Genomic DNA, 21780 nt, shown 5'->3' with positions numbered 1-21780 from the left:
CTCCAGGGCGGGGCCGCTGTAGTGGGATAGGGTTCGCTGTAGCGGGACAAACGCGACTTAAGTAAAAATTAAACCCCAAAAATGTTATTATTCTGCAACATTCATTCTTGAGAGATAAGAAACGACCCAAGGATATATCTTGAAGGTTTTCCACCTCTTCTAGCACTAAAGGTAAGGATTTTACTCCCCTAATCCGTCTTTCGATNTCTAATTATGATTTTGATCACATGAGTAGATAACTAAGACGTTAAGGAACCCGTAAGACTTTAAGGAATCAAATTGCGACAAGTAGAACTCCTGAAACTGATCTTAGCGTGAACGAGTAGTTTTGAATGTCATAGGTTGAAGGTGTTTTGTGAAATAGGGGTTTGAAACTCTAAATTTGACTCTCTATCTCCGTGCAAGCCGCCAGGGTGGAATTTATCCCTCCAGGGCGGGGCCGCTGTAGTGGGATAGGGTTCGCTGTAGCGGGACAAACGCGACTTAAGTAAAAATTAAACCCCAAAAATGTTATTATTCTGCAACATTCATTCTTGAGAGATAAGAAACGACCCAAGGATATATCTTGAAGGTTTTCCACCTCTTCTAGCACTAAAGGTAAGGATTTTACTCCCCTAATCCGTCTTTCGATCCGTAGAACTTAGATTGGGGGAACGTTTTGATATGAAGTTACTGGTGGAAAAAGCCCTAATTTAGGTATTGCGATCTTGGGTTGTCCTAGGGTTGATAATTTCGATTGTAATTTGGGAAATTAGGCCTCGTATATTGGTCCTTGTATTTTATTGTTGTTTTAGATCACGAACAAGCGGAAAGAATCCTGAAAGGGAAGAATCAAGTGCCTTAGGAGGATTCAAGTTTTGTTTCGCGGTAGGTGATGGTTTGATTTCATGTTTGTGCGATGTAAGTTAGTATTTGCTTCATTGTAATGCATGTATGTATGCGAATGTTGTATTGTTGATCACACCTAATGTAAACAACACTTGATTTTTTGATTATGCGAATGTACATTGTGATTGTGGTATGTTGAATGGATCAGGTGTCATGTTCTGACACACTAAATGGGATCGGATGTCATATACCGACATACATATGGATCGGATGTCACGTTCTGAGACACTAACTTGGATTGGGTATCATGATTCGGCACACTAACAGTTTGGGTATGGGTTCCATGAGAGGACCATTGAGTTGTTATATATGTGTATTGTTGAGAATGTTGAATTGCACATTGCTTCTGAAATGATAATTGATATTGTATATGTTCGGTATATGCGTGTTTACTTTGTTGTGACTGCTTATATATATGTTTCACTTACTGGAATAGCCGCGTGATCTTACCAGTACACTGTGGTTGTGTACTGATTCTGCACTTGCTCCTTCTTTGTTGAGTACATGGCATCTTTAGGCGGCTACTGACAGACCTCATCTAGGTGACTATTAAGCGTGACCGGATTCAAATGTGAGCCAATTCTTTAAGGTTGCCATTGATCTCTCTTGTTTAAGTCCACTCTTTTCGGACTCAGACTATTTGTTTAGGGTGTTTTGTTTAGTTTTTGGGGTTGCGCCCCCTTTGGTTAGACTTGTTAGTTAATAAGAGTTTTGGTACTATGACTTTCAGGTTTTAGGGGTTTTTTCCACATTAGTTGATTAGATGTTAGTTGAACTTCCAAAGTTTATGGAACTCTGTATTAATTATTTAGTGATTTAAACCTGCTTCTATAGCTTTAAAGCGTAGTATTTGGTTAAATTGCTTAGTTGGTTAGTAGTAATGGTTCTCCCACTAGAGGGTTAGTGTGGGTGTCAATCACGATGGTCTGGGTCGTGACAGAAAACCTCTTTATTAATAGCCAACAAAGGGTAAAGGTCACAACTCTTCGGAAAAAAAGACGACCTTTCAAAAAGGTCACAACTTGTTGGAAAAGGCACAACCTTTCAAACGGTCACAACCCTTTAGAAAAGACACATACTTTCATAATGGTCACAACCCTTCAGCAAAGTCACAACCCTTCAAGAGAGTCAAAACCCTTCATTTCATTTTCACACCATTAAAACCCAACATTTTGTTCATAATCTTATACACTGCTATCATACTTGGTATGTTCCATGTTCTAATGCATACTTGTGCCTAAAATGTTTCACTAATATAGGGTCTGACAATCCTATTCCCCATACTCGTGGCTAGTTGATCCTTTTGAGCTTTTGAAGATTGGTGTGTAACACCCCGTATTCGAAAATAGACCAGATCGCAGATTTCTGGTATTGCAGGTGGCATTCACGGGCACCATCCACGGACCATAGGAGGACCCACAGTCCATCCTGCAGGTCCGTGGTTCGTGTCAACAAACTCCCCCAGAACTCAGCCAAAAATTCGGCCAAGTGTTGACCCACGGCCGAACCTACGGTCTGTAGGTCAGGTCACGGACCGTGGTTCATGTCCGTGGATTAATACTCCTAAAGCCCAGCTTCAGTCCAGATTGACGGTTGACCAGCACAAACCGTCATTCGATGCACGGTCCGTAGGTCTGACCTTAGGTGAGGGTAGTAGCCAGTTAGATGAAAATTGTGATTGGGTTAACTTCAAATAGTCGTAACTCTTAGCATAAAAAGAATTGTGTGTCCCATGACCTATGATAGATAATTGAATCGTCTTTCCAACGCCACCGAGTTTGCTAAAATTCGACCTCTGAGTAAAAAGTTATGCTCGTTTTAGTGAAGTCCTATCTAGCAGACTTGACCGACGACCCCAATCGACGGACCATCGATTGACCTACGGCCTGTAGGTCCAATCCGTCGGTCACTCTGACAACAATTAAGTTAGGGGTCTTTTGGTCTTTTCCTATTTCATTGGACCCCTAAGATACGTCGTTTAGACCCTAAATCATGAAGTTTTAGTCTGTTTAAGCCTAGAAACATAACTAACACTTACCTTAGTCAAAATCATTAATCAAAACTTAGAAAATTAGAAGCAAGAGAGGAGAAAAAGGTCAAGAACCCTAGTTCAAGAACGCAACAAGTTTTCTTCAGTTCCAGCCCAGAAGTCAAAGGATTTCTCTGTGAAATTCGTCACCAGGTATGTGGGATTTCACTGGTGGGTTCCTTTCGCCCATTAGGTCCATAGAATTCAGTCAGATTCTTTACTCCATGATTATGAACAAACCTAGGTTTTAAAAATTTCAAAAGATCATCATGAATTAGTTATTTAAATGTTCCAAATCAGATTATCAGGTTATTTCTCAGTTTATTGCATGAATTTCATAACCTTAGCTGTGTATTTCTTTATTTCTTGAATTACACATGCTAGGTCAAATATTTCAGTACTCAGTTATACATGCCTCAGTTTATGAATGCATCATTATCAGATTAATTGTTGAATTCTCAGTTTGCATGTTCAGTTCAAGCTATCCAGTATTTATTAAAATTCAGTCATAATCAGTTAACTACTTAATTAATTGGGAGTAGCATAATACCGAGTTGGACTAGGGTTCAGCATACCCATATAGTCCCAGAACTACGAGCCACGTAGGTGTAAGTCCCGTCTGTGGGCAATATCAGTTAGTGATCACGCCAGTATGCCTCTACACCTTTGGCCGGGTGTATTGGGTCCTCTCGATGGGGTGTATACATCGGACTCCACATTTAGCTCATGTGGTTTTATGTCGGTTATTAGTAGCTCCTACAGTTCAGTTAGATTCTATTGCATTGACCATTTATCAGCATAGTCAGTATTCAGTTTCAGCATGTTATAAATTGGTCACTGCATTTAGTTAGCTCAGTATTCAGTATCTATATCATGTCCAAATTATTTCATTGCTTTATTGCTTTGTTCAGTTATATGTTCTTTCAGCTTTACTCTATCCTGCATGCTCAATACCTTTCAAGTACTGGCACATAAGTGCGCTGCATTTTCTCGTGATGTACTTCAGGTTCTCAACATCCAGATAACGCTTAGATCGGTTCCCGATCTCCAGTTCAGCAGAATCAGTGGTGAGTGCTCATTCTCCGAGGACAATTGTCAGTAGTTTCTTTTCGATATTCTAGTCTTCTAGTTTCAGTTTTGCTAGACGTAGCTGGGGCATGTCCCAGCATTTCTAGTCAGTTAGAGGCTATTTTCAGACATAGTTAGATTCAGCTTAGTATTGAGTTAATATCTTCTTTGTATTAAAATTATCAGTTATCATTTATATCAGTTATAGTATATGGGTATTCCCCATCTTTTCATTTTATTTATGATTATAGCTTCCGCATCAGTTTATTATCTTTAGTACGCTCATGATCATGCCAGCAGGGTTAGTTTGGGATCATTTGTGGTCCTAAGTCCCGTGTCCGCGTCTCGGGGATAGCTCGGAGCATGACAAACTTGCTATCAGAGCATTAGGTTTAAGTGTCCTAGGATGTCTGAAAAGCCGCACTAGGTAGAGTCCTTTTCATGGATGTGTAGTGCGCACCACATCTAATGTGTGGGAGGCTACAAAGTGTCTTAGGAAAAGTCTTCATTTTCTTGTTACTCTTATCGTGCGTAAGGTATGATCTAATTCCGTTCTAACTCGATGTTCTACGTTTCAGTGATCATGCCTCCTCGTAGAACTTATGCCCGGAATGCGAATGACAGGAACGCAGATGCAGCTCCTCCAGTTCCAGATCAGGAAGTCGCAAATGTTGAATTCAGGAATGCCATTCAGATGTTGGCTCAGAGTGTCGCTAACCAGAACAATCAGCGGGTTCAAGCTCCTGTGAATGCAAATGGTGGAACAGCAGCAGCAAGGGTCCGTGACTTTGTTAGGATGAATCCACCTAAGTTCTTAGGATCGCAGACTGGTGAAGATCCTTAGAATTTCTTGGATGAGATCAAGAAGATATTTGAGGTGATGTAGGTCACTGGGAATGATCGGGTTGAGTTAACATCTTACCAACTTAAGGATGTGGCTCATATCTGGTATACTCAGTGGAAAGACAATAGGGGCTACTTTGTCTTTGTAACTCCTTATATAACAGTCCAATTCAGTGTTAGCCAAAAACTCTCTAAGAACCCTTTCTCAGTCTCTATTCTAGTTGGTGACCCATTTATAGTTAGACGGGTATACAGAAATTTCCCTGTCACAGTCTCCCAGAAAGTCACCTCAGTAGATCTTGTAGAGATAGAAATGGTAGACTTCAATGTCATTCTAGGCATGGATTGGTTACATTCATGTTATGCCTCAGTCGATTATAGAACTAGGACTGTTTGTTTTCAGTTTCCAGACAAACCAATCTTAGAATGGAAGGGAAGTAACTTAGCGCCTATGGGTCGATTCATTTCTTACCTTAAGGACAGAAAGATAATCTCTATCATCTAGTTTGGGTTAAGAATTCTAGTTTCGAATCCCCAATCTTGAGTCAATCCATATAGTCAATAAGTTTCCAGAAGTGTTTTCCAGAAGATCTTCCCGAAGTTCCTCCTGAAAAGGAAATTGACTTTGGAATAGATCTCCTTCCAAATACGTAGCCTATCTCTATCCCTCCTTACAGAATGGCTCCAACTGAGCTTAAGGAATCAAAAGAGCAGTTGAAAGACCTTCTAGATAAGGGTTTCATCAGACCTAGTATTTCACCTTGGGGTGCACCAGTGTTGTTCGTGAAGAAGAAAGATGGTTCTCTCAGAATGTGCATTGACTATAGGCAGTTGAACAAGGTCACAATCAAGAATAAGTACCCTATCCCCAAGTTTGATGACTTGTTTGACCAACTTCACGGTGCTAGTCATTTCTCAAAAATAGACCTCAGATTAGGTTATCATCAGCTTAGAGTCAGAGATAGTGACATTCTGAAGACATCCTTCAGAACTCGGTATGGTCATTACAAATTTGTAGTTATGTCATTTGGACTAACCAATGCTCCTGCAAATTTCATGGATTTGATGAACAGAGTGTTCAAGCAGTACTTAGACTTGTTCGTTATCGTCTTTATTGATGATATCCTCATTTACTCTAGGAATGAGGAAGGACATGGAGTCATTTGAGAGTTGTTCTGCAAACTCTCAAAGAGCGCCAGTTATTTGCAAAATTTAACAAGTGCGAGTTTTGGTTACAATCAATTGCTTTCCATGGGCATATTGTGTCTAGAAAAGGAATTCGAGTAGATTCCCAGAAGATAGAAGCAGTGAAATAATGGCCTAGACCTACCTCTGCTACAGATATCTGAAGTTTCTTGGGTTTAGCAGGCTATTATAGAAGGTTCTTGGAAGGATTTTCATTCATAGCCTCACCATTGACTAGGTTGACTCAGAAAAAAGGTTAAGTTTCAGTGGTCAGATGATTGTGAGAAAAGCTTCGCAGAATTGAAAACTAGGTTGACTACAGCTCCTGTCTTGACTCTACCAGAGGGTTCAAATGGTTATGTGATCTATTGTGATGCATCTAGGGTCGGCGTAGGTTGTGTGTTGATGTAGCGAGGTAAGGTTATAACTTATGCTTCTAGACAACTTAAGGTACATGAGAAGAATTATCCGACTCATGACCTTGAGCTCGCAGCAGTGGTGTTTGCACTCAAGATTTGGAGACACTACTTGTATGGTGTTCATGTAGATGTGTTCACAGACCATAAGAGCCTCCAGTTTGTATTCACCTAGAAAGAGTTGAATCTTCACCAAAGAAGGTGGCTTAAATTCCTCAAAGATTATGATATGAGCGTGCATTACCATCCGGGTAAGGCAAATGTAGTAGTAGATGCTCTTAGCAGATTATCCATGGGTAGGGTAGGACATGTTGAGGAAGAAAGAAGAGAGCTAGCAAAGGATGTTCACAGACTTGCTCACCTAGGAGTTCGTCTTATGAGCATATCAGATGGTGGTGTAATGGTTCAAAATGGGGCCGAATCTTCTTTGGTAGTAGGGGTTAAGGAAAAGCAAGATAGTGATCCAATCTTGCTTGAGCTTAAGGGTGCAGTGCACAATTAGAGAGTGGAGGTTTTCTCCCAAGGGGGAGATGGTGTACTTCGCTATCAGGGTAGATTGTGTGTTCCTAATGTGGGTGAATTGAGACACCATATTCTCGCAGAAGCCCACCATTCCAGATATTCTATTCATCCAGGCGCCACTAAGATGTACCACGATCTACGGGAAGTCTATTGGTGGAATGGTATGAAAAGAGATATAGTAGATTTTGTGGCTAAGTGCCCAAATTGAACATCAGAAACCAGGGGGTATGCCTCAAGAGATTGACATTCCTACTTGGAAGTGGGAAGTGATCAACATGGACTTCATCACAGGTTTACCTCGTACTCGCAGACAACATGACTCCATTTGGGTGATTGTTGATAGGGTTACTAAGTCTTCTGACTATTTGGCGGTCAAGACTACAGATTCAGTGGATGATTACACCAAGATTTACATTAATGAGATTGTGAGGTTGCATGGGGTTCCTTTATCTATCATCTCCTCAGTTTACCTCTCATTTCTGGAAGTCATTTCAAAAAGGTCTTGGTATTCAGGTTAATCTTAGCACAACATTTCATCCCCAGACGGATGGTCAGGCAGAGCGTACCATTCAGACCTTAGAAGACATGTTGAGAGCTTGTGTGATCGACTTCAAGGGTAGTTAGGATGATTACCTTCATCTAATTGAGTTCGCCTACAACAATAATTACCATTCCAGCATTCAGATGGCCCCTTATGAGGCATTGTATGAGCGTAGATATAGATCTCCAGTTGGTTCGTTTGAAGTAGGTAAAGCAACCTTGATAGGACCAGATTCAATCCTTGATGCTATGGAGAAAGTGCAACTCATTAGAGATAGACTTAAGACTGCTCAGAGTCGCCAGAAGTCTTATGCAAATGTGAGAAGAAGGGAACTAGAGTTCGAAGTTGATGATTGGGTTTTCCTGAAAGTGTCACCTATGAAGGGGGTGATGAGATTTTGCAAGAAAGGGAAGCTCAGTCTTAGATATGTAGGATCTTACCAGATCTTGAAAAGGATTGGTAAAGTGGCTTATGAGTTAGAGTTGACAACAGACTTAGCAGCAGTGCATCCAACCTTTCACATTTCTCTTTCGAAAAAGTGTGTGGGTGATCTAGCATTCATAGTTCCATTAGAGAGTGTGGCCGTGAAAGATAGTCTCTCATATAAGGATGTACTAGTTGAGATTCTCGATCGTCAAGTTAGAAGGTTGAGAAACAAAGAAGTCGCTTCAGTCAAGGTTTTGTGGAGGAGTCAGTCCGTAGAGGGAGCCACTTGGGAAGCAGAAGCAGCCATGAAGTCCAAGTATCCTCACCTCTTTCCTTCCGATTCCATTCCAGCTTGAGGTAATAGTTCCTCTTCAGTTTTTCAGTCGTTCATACATAAATTCAGTCTTAGAATCATGTTCCTTCAGTTTGTACTTGCATTTTCAACGTATTTTCATGTTCTTGGAACTCAGTTCAGTTAGAAATTCAGTTCTCAGTGTTTAGTGGTAGGGATTGCAGCCCTCTCCCTCCATTTCAGCTAGTTTATTCTCATTTGAGGACGAATGGTCCCAAGGGGGAGATAATATAACACCCCGTATCCAAAAATATACCAGATTGTAGATTTTTGGTATTGCAAGTGGCATTCACGGGCACCATCCACGGACCGCAGGAGGACCCACTGTCCGTCCTGTAGGTTTGTAGTTCGTGTCAGCAAACTCCCCTAGAACTCAGCCAGAAATTCGGCCAAGTGCTGACCCACGGCCGGACCTACGGTCTGTAGGTCAGGTCACGGACCGTGGTTTGTGTCCGTGGATCGATGCACCTAAACCCCAGCTTCAGTCCTGATTGACGGTTGATCAACACGGACCGTCATTCTATGCACGGTCTGTAGGTCTAACCGTAGGTGAGGGTAGCAGCCAGTTAGATGAAAATTATGATTGGGTCAACTTCAAATAGTCGTAAATCATAGCATAAAAAAATTGTGTATCCCATGACCTATGATATGATAGATAATTGAATCCTCTTTCCAACGCCACCGAGTTTACTAAAATTCGACCTCCGAGTAAAAAGTTATATTCGTTTTAGTGAAGTCCTATCGGCAGACTTGACCGACGACCCCAATCGACGGACCATCGATTGACCTACTGCCCGTAGGTCCAATTCGTCGGTCACTCCGACAACAATTAAGTCAGGGGTATTTTGGTCTTTTCCTATTTCATTGGACCCCTAAGATACGTCGTTAAAACCCTAAATCATGAGGTTTTAGACTGTTTAAGCCTAGAAACATAACTAGAACTTACCTTAGTCAAAATCATTAATCAAAACTTAGAAAATTAGAAGCAAGAAAGGAGAAAAAGGTCAAGAACCCTAGATTAAGAACGGAACAAGTTTTCTTCAGTTCCAGCCCAAAAATCAAAGGATTTCTCTGTGAAATTCGTCACCAGGTATGTGTGATNTATTTCATTGGACCCCTAAGATACGTCGTTAAAACCCTAAATCATGAGGTTTTAGACTGTTTAAGCCTAGAAACATAACTAGAACTTACCTTAGTCAAAATCATTAATCAAAACTTAGAAAATTAGAAGCAAGAGAGGAGAAAAAGGTCAAGAACCCTAGTTCAAGAACAGAACAAGTTTTCTTCAGTTCCAGCCCAAAAATCAAAGGATTTCTCTGTGAAATTCGTCACCAGGTATGTGTGATATCATTGGTGTGTTCCTTTCACCCATTAGGTCCCTAGAATTCAGTCAGATTCTTTACTCCATGATTATGAACAGACCTAGGGTTTCTAGAATTTCAACAGTTCATCATGAATTAGTTATTTAAATGTTCCAAATCAGATTATCATGTTATATGTCAGTTTATTGCATGAATTTCAGAACCCTAGCTATGTATTTCTTTAGTTCTTGAATTATACATGCTAGGTAAGATGTTTCAGTATTCAGTTATACATGCCTCAGTTTATGAATGCATCATTATCAGATTAATTATTGCATTCTCAGTTTGCATGTTAGTTCGAGCTATCCAGTATTTATTGAAATTCAGTCATAACTAGTTAACTACTTAATTCATTGGGAGTAGCATAATGCCGAGTTGGACTTGGGTTCAACATACCCATATAGTCCGAGAACTACGAGCCACGTAGGTGTAAGTTCCCTCTGTGGGCAATATTAGTTAGTGATCACGCCGACATGCCTCTACACCTTTGGCTGGGTGTATTGGGTCCTCTCGATGGGGTGTATACATCGGAATCCACATTTAGCTCATGTGGTTTTATGTCGGTTATAAGTAGCTCCCACAATTTAGTCAGATTTTATTGTATTGACCATTTATCAGTATAGTCAGTATTCAGTTTCAGCACATTGTTAATTGGTCACTGCATTCAGTTAGCTCAGTATTCAGTATCTATATTATGTCCAGATTATTTCATTGCTTTATTTCTTTGTTTAGTTATATGTTCTTTCAGCTTTACTCTATCCTACATGCTCAATACCTTTCAAGTACTGACACATAAGTGCGCTACATTTTCTTGTGATGTAGCTTCAGGTTCTCAACATCCAGATAACGCTTAGATCGGTTCCCGATCTCCAGTTCAGCAGAATCAGTGGTGAGTGCTCATTCTCCGAGGACAATTGTCAATAGTTTCTTTTCGATATTCTAGTCTTCTAGTTTCAGTTTTGCTAGACGTAGCTGGGGCATGTCCCAGCATTTCTAGTCAGTTAGAGGCTATTTTCAGACATAGTTAGATTCAGCTTAGTATTGAGTTAATATCTTCTTTGTATTAAAATCATCAGTTATCATTTATCTCAGTTATAGTATATGGGTATTCCCCATCTTTTCATTTTATTTATGATTATAGCTTTCGCATCAGTTTATTATCTTTAGTACGCTCATGATCATGCCAGCAGGGTTAGTTTGGGATCATTTGTGGTCCTAGGTCCCGTGTTCGCGTCTCGGGGATAGCTCGGAGCGTGACATGGTGAGTCCTCATGAATAGAAGGCCGAGGCTTTTATGTTTTTTTCTATTTTCAGCATTCGTATGTGATGTATGGGTTACGTCCCAATAACTTTTCTTATGATGTAATAGATGGCATTGAGACTTATATTAGACTTCCGCTGTTGTCAAACTCTTTTGTATGGAATGTTATCTGTTGAACTGTTTACTTCTGTTTTCTTGTATGATGTATGCTAAGTGGCTTGGGTAGGGCCTCTCAGGGTTCTATCCATCATGTAACGCCTAAGGTCTACATTGGGTCGTGACAAGTAATCTCTTTCAATTCTCTTACATTCTACTTTAGAATTCTTGTGATATTTTGTCTAACTTCAAAAATTAATCCATCCAGTGTACTTAGTGTGATATTTGTAGCATGAAAAAAGTAGAATGGCCATAAATCTTATCCTTATCTTTGTCAGAATAATCATTTTTAAAAACATACGACAAACAAAGAAAGAATGTCTTCAAATAAGAGAAATATGAATCCTACATTGTGAGATAAAAAATCTAACGAACACTATTACCAACAAACACGGTAAAAAAGAAAGAGAAAATGGTGAACCACCTCAAAAATGACAAATATAATTATAACCAAAGAAACATTGAAATCATGCAAAAACGTGAGTAGCATTTACACCAACTAATGCTTCCATATCTGAAATAAAATAAAATAAATAATAATAATAATAATAATAATAATAATAATGATAATTAAATAATTAAAATTAATATTTCACATTCAATTATTGTATGATTTTTTTTCTCTTAATATCGGACTAAAGCTAAATATTTGTTACAAATTCAAACATAGCCATCACAAAAAATTCACGTCAACACAAATAAAGAGAAAGGTAGTGAGAAATACCCACAAAAATACTACAGTTTTTTACATTAACATTTCCTACAATAAAATTGTTTTTCTCCTTCTCACATTTTCAAATCTCTGTTTCGTGCATCTTTGAGAGCATCTCTTCCCCGTCAATGAATATTCTTCAACAATCTACCAAATAGAAGACGAACAATAAAATACAAAAAAACATACAGTAATAGATGACATCGAGGTGTATTTTAAATAAAATTTAATAATGGAGAAACCTTTTGAAAACAATTATTTGTCTTTTGTTTCAAAATTTGTGCTTTTAAAATGAAGTCCTAAATTCAGTACTATATGCTAATTTCATATATGGTCATACACCTGACATTTCTAGTGGAGCTCTCTCATGGTTAAGAATGTTACCCATCAATCATTTATATTGAAGTATGATTCACTGCGGATGATAGTCATACATCCACCAACAGTCATTACACAAATTAAATTCATTAATAGCTTATCACCTTTGGATAAAAGCATGGTAATAAAAATAAAGACACTAGGGTCTTCTAACAAACGATAAAGGAATGGTAATTGAATCAATATTTCTAGTTACTAGACTAGAACTTAAATTAGTTGTGACAGTATCGGTTGATGCGTCTCATATATTTGATTTTAATGAGTTTGAATAGAAGATATTAATGATTCCTTGGAGGGAGTAATTCCTTATGTGAAAAATCAATAACATTAGATTTAGTTCTTTTCTTCTTTCTTTCTTACTTTCATGGGTTGATCTGGACCTTTTTCGAGCTAATAGCATAATTAAGTGATTTTTCTATTATACAATAGAGTTCAACAACTTGTTGAAATAATTATCAGTAGTTGAGTGACATTTATGTTACAAAATAAAATTGACTGACTTTTTAATATAAATTAAAATAATATATTTTTTGAAGAATATTATCATTACTTGAGTGACCATAGTTTTACAAAAACCAAAGTTGATAAAAAAATATTACTACACCCTCTGTCCTATTTCATCTGATTTAGTTTGACTCGTTACAAAGTTTAAGGAAAAAAAAAGAATTTTGAAACTAATGGGCTAAAATAAGTGATAGATATTTATTTGGCTATAACTCATTTCATGCAGTATAAAATGGACATTTTAAAATTAAATTATTACTTAATATAAAAATATTTATTCTTTTTTTGGACTGACCAAAAAGGAAAGTAACTCATAGATTGGACAGAAATAGTACTTGAGAAACTATACAAAAAATTACCTCCATATATATACTAGGGTTCAAGTTAGAGGGTCAAAAGATTGATCAGAATGGAGATGAACATTGATAATAATACTCTAGGTAGTGAAATTTCTTCTTTTTATTCTGATTGTTACCTGTACTTATCTTTTTTTCTTTTCTTTTGTCATTGATTTTACACTATTAGTATTACTAGATATTCGTAGAATTGCAGAGGATCTTCCATTGGGAATGTAGGATTTGAAAATTTCATGTGTTGTTTGTGGGCTATCACACTGGAGCAGGGTTTACTTTATGTGAACCCGGAGGTAGAACGTGTGGGTTTTGGTATGAACAAGTTATCCTTTCAGGATCCCAATTTGGATCTGACTGTAAGTTGCAATTTTCAAAAGTAAATCCACTTAGTTTTTTGGGGACCATTTTCTCTGATTTATATAAACTGAAAAAATGGATGTCTAAGACAATGAAATCGAATACTAATTAAATTTAAGATAGCTGGAATGAGTGGGTATCCATGTCGAATCTGCAGAGGAGAAGGTCAGAATTAGAGAAGAAGAGAATAGAAAGGAAGAGAGAAGAGAAATACGGGAGGATTTGATTTACCCGAAGTTTATTGTTGCATTCTCTCCCCTTATGCTATTTATAATAACAACCTTCAAATAACGTGGCGAGATCCTGACTCTTATGCCTCAATAATTGAGATTTAATCTTCGTAGTTTATTTGCCAAGTAGTTACCCTCCTTCCTTGATTCAGCTTCAAATTAAGCTATACTATGTAAGATCTTTACATTTCCCGAATTAATTATCCTCTCAGAATTGTTATCCAATAAAAATAACACTATAATCTGGATTAGTTGTCTCAGATCCCTCGTATGTCTTAGTGTAATCCTTCTAGTGAGGTCTCTTTCGAGCTCTTAGTGTAAGAGAGGCACATCTTACTTGAACATAGACTCTTGGCTCAAAAGAAGTGAGACTCTTGGCTCAAAAGAAGTGTAAAAATTAAGTGTAATGACAATATTATCCAACATAGATGCATATATTAATGGTAATTAAATTTAGTGTCGGAGGTTCGTACTTTTATAATAATGTAGATTAAAAGATAGAAATATTAATATTTTACCAAATATTCATAAAAGTGGAAACTTAGCTTATTAAGACATGTGGACGGCGGAGTGTGGTGTATTGGTCAATGAATTTGTTGAGAACCATGAGATCTCATGTTTGAATCCCAGCAGAGACAAAAAAGAAATATTATGTGATTTTCCCCATCTTTCATAGGCTTAATGGACAGACTTACGTAGTACATATTGTTAGTGGGAGGTAATATGCCTGAAATATGTAACATTGTCATCAATTTTTCCTTTACTTATAGCACCTGTACATTTACAGTTCAGACGGAAAATGCAAATGGAGCTGATTGGCAGGAAGAGCTTTACCAAAAGGTATGGTTTGATAAACTGGCTGGTTATAACACTATAAGAAATAGCTGAATGTTTCGAAATATTTCCTATGATTATGGAGTAATAGACGAGGTTACTCCATAATCCTATGGTTATAACTATAAGAAATGTTAGAAACGAACATTATTCATCCCCACTGTCATTGTGCTCTGTAAAGCCTGTCTTGGTCCCATATTGCCAACGACAAAAAAATAATTTTGCATGCCCTGCCATAATTTAGAAATGACGTATATTTTGATAAATTAATTGATTAGAGAAAATTAGTTGTTGAGTACTGCGATCATGTTAACTTAATTCATGAGATATATAATATTTCTGTAAGTTGGGGTAAAAGTTCTTCATGGCATGTCACCAATTTTCTTTCCGGCAACTAAAATCTTTAATTGCTAATTTGAGGGATAAACCTATTCATGCAAGAAGTATATACCTGAATATATGGCTATAAGATGTTCTCTGTGAAATGACATCCGTTCATCTATATTAATTGGTATACTTTTTCTATTTTTTTTTATTTCTTATTATAGATAAATTCAATGCTTCCGTCTTCGAAACTTGTCCTTCTCTACTTACATTCCCGACTTGGTTTACTAGCTAGTAATAAGTTGGATTACTTAGACTTTCCAAGAATAAACATATAACACTAACATGCTTTGTATTCTCCATTCCATCGTTTTTCACTTGAGAAGCCAGCTACATTGGTGATTATTTCATTGTTTTCCCTCGTTTTACCTCATTGATGATAAAGGTGTAAAGTGAAAAAAAATAATGATTGCCATTAAACAGTGTTATATCTCGCAACCTAACTTAAAAAAAGTATATTCTTATTTTTCCTAGTTGAACTGATCTATGATCGCATTGAGGAAGTTGTATTCTTGAATTGAGCACCAAGAGGCTAAAGGAAGCAAAGTTTAGTAACTTAGTTTACCATTTACATGTTAATCAGTATTATCACCTAACCACATGGGAATGCATTCTTGACATTTCCGCAATTGACTTATTGAAAATTTGTAATCCAGATCAAGTCTATGAAGGAGATGTATTTATCAGACCTCAATGATTTATACGAGAAAATTGCTTATAAAGTGCAGCAGGTATGTCATCAACATCCCTCTAAGTTCTTCCTAATAGTTCCAAATTTTGCTTCTTTGGTTCCTATCCTATTGATTGTCATCTTGAGAAAAGGTGTTCTCATAGTGGGAATATGTTGTAATGCGGCTAATTCCTTTTCATTTCTAGCAGTTGCATCATTTGTTTCTATTGAAGCATTGTGAAAGTCAAGGTGGCCGGTAGTGGACATCATAAAAGAGTTATTTTCATAAGTCATTTTATGGTTGCTTGTTTTGCTTTCAGTAAAGGAATTAAGGCTTCCCTAGTTCTTCGGGCAAGCGCTTGATTTATCTGAATTTAAAAGCATTTGAGTCAACATTCTGCTGAATTGTGTGAACCTTGTGAGCTATGTTATTTGTCTCTTTATGTCATTTCTTAACTTTCCTCCCTCTTTTGTTGCCGTGGGAAGTTCTTGAAGCATGAAGTTCAAAGGTTTGCAAAGGGCAAGAAACAAGACTCACTAAACTGATTCTTTTTTTTTCTTTTGATTTTATGCATGACTCTCTTAATCAGAGTCTTCCAAATGAGAGAATTGAAAGACTCAAGATGACGTTGGAACGCATTATGATTTTCTTGCGGCTTAACAAACATGATATTAATCTTGTTCACAAGGAAAGACTACTTTCAGTTGAGAAGCACATAAGTTTCTTTCAAAGTTGCAAAAATCTGCACAAGCCTACTTCTTCTCCATTGCAGGGGCAACTTCCTCAGCCTTCCATCCATACAAGTCAGGTATGCAGTCCAAACTTGTTTGGATAATTCAACTATCTTCACCTTGTTGAAGTTGTTTTCCTCTTGTGTTAATATGCATCTACATTTTCAGTAGAGTTTTTTTTTGCGGGGGGGAGGGTTGATAACTTCGGGACTTGTGATTTTTTTCCCAGTATAAATCTCTTAAGTTATGACCGATAACTCATGTTACTTCTACTTTTTTCTAAGATCTCATGTGTTTAAATAGGAAGGTATAGAGGTCAAAGATTTGAGTAGAAGGTTAGTAAAGAGTTGAATGTTGTCGTACTTCTAGTAGAATGATTTAGGCAGCTCGGGGTTTCTTTTTCTCCTTGGTGTATTAATATTTGTTGCTACACTTGTTTCTTACATTGCTACTACGTTTCTTTTGAGCCGAGGGTCTATCGAAAACAACCTATTTACGGTAACGTTTGCTTACATCATACCCTCCCTAGATCCCACTTGTTGAATTACATGGCGATGTTGTTGTTGATTTCCTTTATTTCTTTATAAGATTTTGTGTGTAAAGCTAACGATCTCTCACAATTTACTCGTAAGTTACTAATCATATCTTGCACGTTATATCCTTCGCAGGAACAAGATACATATGCACGTCAGCCGCCTATTTTGGATTCACGTGGGAGAGATATTGCTTCTGAGTTTGATAGGCTTCTACGTTTGATTGATTAGATAGTAGTTATGATGGATTGTGTTAAGTATGGAATGGTTTTGGTACGTTTGGTATTGATAGGTTGAGTTCTGGCACAAAACTTGATGAGCGTTGAGAACATGAATGGTTATGTAAAGTGCTCTTGAACCCATGCACTCCTCCCTGGATTATGTAAAGTACTTGTGAACCAACGTATGAATCCTTCCCTAGATTATATAGAAAGCACTGCAATTATTCTAATAAATTACTTAAATTTTATGTGGGAACCAGACTAAAATTTGAAATATCCATCTCCAAAATTTTCTTTGTTTGAATCTTTAGCAACACTACAAACAAAAGTCACATTTTTCCTCAAAAAAATTTATGGCCTCTCTTTTTAGTATTTTCTTCAATTTATTTCTCTGATTCGTAAAGTGTGTTTCCTTAAATAATGATGATATTTTAATCATTTTCAAATATAAAATTCGTTAAGAACCATGATAAGCTGATTTTTCTTTTGTGATAATAATATTAAGAGAAAATGGCCAAATGCCCCTTCAATCTATTACACAATTCTCAACTACACACCAATACTTTACAGGGGTCCTATTACCCTCCTGAAATATTTTAAACTAAGATATTAACACCCTTAAAACGTCACCCTCAAATCTTTGTTGGCAAGTGTAATACACACGCCTATTTTTCTCAGAATAAAAAAAATACCAATTTTCGCTACCATTCTTGCCCTAATCACCATTACCAAATCTCATCGTCATTCTTCCTCTTCATAAATCTTCTTTTTATTTTTTCTTCGTTGTTTTTGGATGACTCATCTCCTTCAGTCCACCTTCATCTCCACCACACCACACTATACCCACCGACCNCCCCCCCCCCCCTCCCTTTTTTAATGTTTTCCCAATCATCTATTTGCACAAAAATCAATTGTTATTGTTAAATTTGTGTTCATCGTTATCTTTGAAGATAGTTCTTTTCCTATTGTTTCTCAATTGCACTTCTTGATGAATTTGAAGATGAATTTTTTCTTGAGAAATCTCAAATTTTAATACCCATTTTCAATTGCAGTTAAGAAACTTCGGTTGCTACTATAAATGAAAAGATGTCTCCGATGGAAGCTGCAATTTTATCTTTTGGGGTCGAGCTAAAATTATTCTCCATCAAGGTGAAGGGTTTGAAGTGGTCTTTTTTCTTTCTTTTATTGTTCTGTCTAAAATTAGAGGAAGATTTAAAAGGTATTGCTACTGAAAAGTATTGTGTGAATTAAAAATGAAAGTATGAAACGATAAAATTCTTGTATTGATAGCCATGGAAACAAGTCGAGTTGAAGAGATTTGTAAAAGAGGGGATGGTTAGAGATGTGCGAGAGTGTGTGTGCTTGTGAGTGTGACTTTAGTTGATTAAATTTATTAATTATTCTAGTATCTAATTATGAACTGACATCTGTCAAATAAAGTAATGTTGACTTGTTTATTTGTCTCACACTTGCCAATAGGAAAGTGAATACACTTGCTATGCCACATGATGATTTAAGGGTGTTAATATATCTATTTAAATACTTCAAGGGGGTAATAGGACCCCCATAAAGTATTGGTGTATAGTTGAGAATCAGACAATAGAATGAGGGGGCATTTGACCATTTTCTCTTATATTAATTATAGTTTACTTGTCAAAGTCAATATTTTGGCAAAATTTTATAGCATTAAACCTCACAATAGCTAGTATTGTGCACCCATTTTCTTGAACTCTTGGAAATGCCTCTGAGCGCATGCCACCATAGGTTGTCTTAGATAGACATTAGATTGTGGATCTAGTTCAGCTCAAGTTTTATGGTTCTTACCTTGGCAAGTAAAGACATCACTTTTCAATATGGGATAGACACCGAATTCCATGTTATAGCTCACATGGTCTATGTCAGTTAAAGGTAAACTTCGCACAATAATCATCATGCCCCGAGCCTACACCCTGGACGTGGCTGACACTCGAGAACCATTTCTGGCCCCAAGCGAATCCTTGGCCTGGCTCAACTCTCAGCGGAAGACGTACTCAATACAAGATGAACTCAAATGTAAAACTTTAACTCAAAAGTATCAAAACATTAACTCAGAATATAATATAATATTCTACTAGCCAGAAATAGGCAATTCAAGTCTTTAAAACATTTAATAAAAGAAAACGAAACAGACTTCTCAAACTCCACTGTCTATCTATAAAGCCTCTAAATGACAAATATGGAAGTCGGGACAAGACCCACGACATCCTATCAAAACTGAAAAAGTAACTTGAATCCTCCGGAAGGAAGAAGGCTCACCAAAGCTAACTCGAACTGTTGTGGTATCGACGAAGTGCCTGTTGATGACCCTAATCTCATGTATTTGCATCATTTCATGATGCAAACCAAATGGCATCAGTACATTGAATGCACGAGCATGTAAGAGGAACACTGAACATAACATAAAAGCTTGAACTTGGAAAGAAGGAAACGTACTCACCTCAACTCAACCTCAACTCATGGATACTCAACTTAATACAGTATAAAAACAACAATAAAGATGCAATTTATATAAATCATTTAAATAGTAGATAACAACTCAATGCATTTACAAATACAATTAGAACTCTTATTTGGGATATTCTGTAACCCACAACTATCAATATGACCTATGTGATGGTACAACGTCTCGCCCACGCTGCCAGAACTTTCCTATACCTTGCTAGAGTATAAGACATCCTCAACTAAGTGGATCCACTAAGTTTTCCTTAAAAAGCAATAAGGAATCATCCAAAAAGTATGACCCTTTATACCCACATTGGCTACATGGATTATGAGGACTTTGAGTTGTTTAAACTCGTCACCATATCGGTGCTCAATACTACTCCCAATAATATAACTCAACTCATATGTTTAAAAGTATTTCCTCGTCCTCAAAGTTTGAGACCATTACTCAAAACATTCTCTTAAAAGAGACTATACTCAAAAACTCCTCATGAACTCATTTAGAAATCGATGTTTCCTCTCATTTTAAATGTAAAAACATCTACTCTTGGGAATATTTAGTTCCCGTATATTCATTTTTAAAAAATGAAAACTCAACTCTCCTTATCCTTATACTCAAGTCTTAAGTTTTAAAAGATTGTACAAGAATTATCAGAATGACTCTAAAGAACTTTGAAGACTTTGCTCTTAACTCTACCTTGACTTTGAATTATGAATTCAAGGTTTATGATTCATTTTATGAAGGATATCTCGATGTTTAGATGTATTATAGATTGGTTAAAAATTGAAAGAAGTTAAGGTACACTTTAAAAGAACTTAGACGGAGCAAATGACGGAAAAAGAGTGGGGGCTGGCAACCCTGGCGCATTGCTGGCATGGGGCGCCAGACCTTGAACTTCAGAGGGATCATTTTGGTGCACTACAAGGGTGGCGCACCATCCCTCCTGGCGCATCTGTGGCATGTCGCGCTTCCCCTCCCCTAGAACGACTCGACAATTTTTTATTCTCATTTTCTAATTCGCCTAGAATGCATTGATTTCCTCAAATTTTTATTAGTTTCAATTACCAAATACATGTACATGAGAATCTACTCTCTTTTTCTCAAGAGCAACCCTCAAAGATTGAAATCCTCACCTCAAGAATTCATCAAACTCCATAATCAAAGCATGAAGAACAAAACCTCAGAACCATCCATCAAGAATTCAAATCATTCAACCTCAAGAATGAAATTACGGATGAAATTTACATGATTGTCATGTGGGTGAGTGAAACCAGTACTATGAAAACCTACGTACCTTAATTTGGCGAAATTCCTTGACAAATCTCAAGAATCTTGATGAACGCCTTGAACACCTCCTCTTTAAATCCTCTCAAAACCCTAAGAGTAACTTAGAGTTGTAAAACTGATCCAAATTATTTTACACCTCTAAAATATTACTATTTTTTTTAAAGCTGATGGGGTAAGGAAGAGACCAAAATACCCCTCATTAATTCGAGTAAATTTCCTTAACTGGACATGCTGACTTCAAACAGGCATATCTCCCATATTAGAACTCAAAATTTAGAAAACTCGGTGGCATTGGAAAGAAGATTCAAAGAACTTTTATTTGATATCTTATGGGCCACCTAACTCATCCCATTCTGAAAGTTATGATCGTTTAAAGTTGACCCAAAACTCACAACTTAAGCATAACTTGCAAAATTCTCAACTTGGCTTTTTCCAATTTAGTTCTTTCTAAATTTAGCTCTTTGCTAAGGCGAGATGCTACAATAATGAACAAAGGTTACTTTCTAAAGTATCTCATATGTGTTTTATAAGGTTTTTAGCTTGCATTGACCACATTTATGACTTTTGATTTCTAACATGTTATTTTATTATTTAGCTTGGTCATTGCATGTCATGTAAAGCCTTTTTAGCATGATTTCTTAACTCTTATACATTGTTATCATACTTGTGCCTACAATGTTTCACTAATGTAGGGTCCGACAATCCTATTCCCCATACTCGTGGCTGGTTGATCCTTTTGAGCTTTTGAAGATTGGTGAGTCCTCATGATCTGAGGGTCGAGATTATTTTATTGATTTTAGGTTTTTTTCTATCTTGCAGACTTCTTATATGATGTATGACTTGCGTCCCAATATCTTTCTCTATGATGTAATAGACTGCCTTGAGACTTATGTTAGATTTCCAGTTTTGTCAAACTCATTTGTATGAAATGCTATCTTTTGAACTCTTTACTTCTATTATATTGTTTGATGTATTCTAAGTGGCTTGGGTAGGGACTCCCGGGGTTCTACCCGTCATGTTACGCCCAGGGTCTACTTTGGATCATGACATGTAAT

General features: G+C 37.1%; 1 protein-coding gene across 3 annotated transcripts in view; it reads left to right on the top strand.

The window, feature by feature from the left end:
* Positions 1 to 21780, top strand: part of LOC125856733 (mediator of RNA polymerase II transcription subunit 15a-like) — a 162649-nt gene that overhangs the window by 39927 nt on the left and 100942 nt on the right. The window contains exons 1-4 of one of the 3 annotated variants that reach the window (XR_007445553.1): positions 13045 to 13082; positions 14370 to 14422; positions 15457 to 15531; positions 16061 to 16085. Coding sequence is in view for 1 of the 3 variants with exons in the window: in XM_049536358.1 (XP_049392315.1) it covers positions 15457 to 15531; positions 16061 to 16279 (294 nt within the window). In the remaining 2 variants the exon portion in view is untranslated. Of the gene's footprint in view, positions 1 to 13044; positions 13083 to 14369; positions 14423 to 15456; positions 15532 to 16060; positions 16280 to 21780 lie in introns of those variants that run through there. The other 2 variants (XR_007445554.1, XM_049536358.1) reach the window with 2 other exon arrangements.

Source organism: Solanum stenotomum, chromosome 2, assembly GCF_019186545.1.
Source record: "Solanum stenotomum isolate F172 chromosome 2, ASM1918654v1, whole genome shotgun sequence".
Taxonomy (NCBI): domain Eukaryota; kingdom Viridiplantae; phylum Streptophyta; class Magnoliopsida; order Solanales; family Solanaceae; genus Solanum; species Solanum stenotomum.
This window is presented reverse-complemented; position numbering and strand designations above follow the sequence as displayed.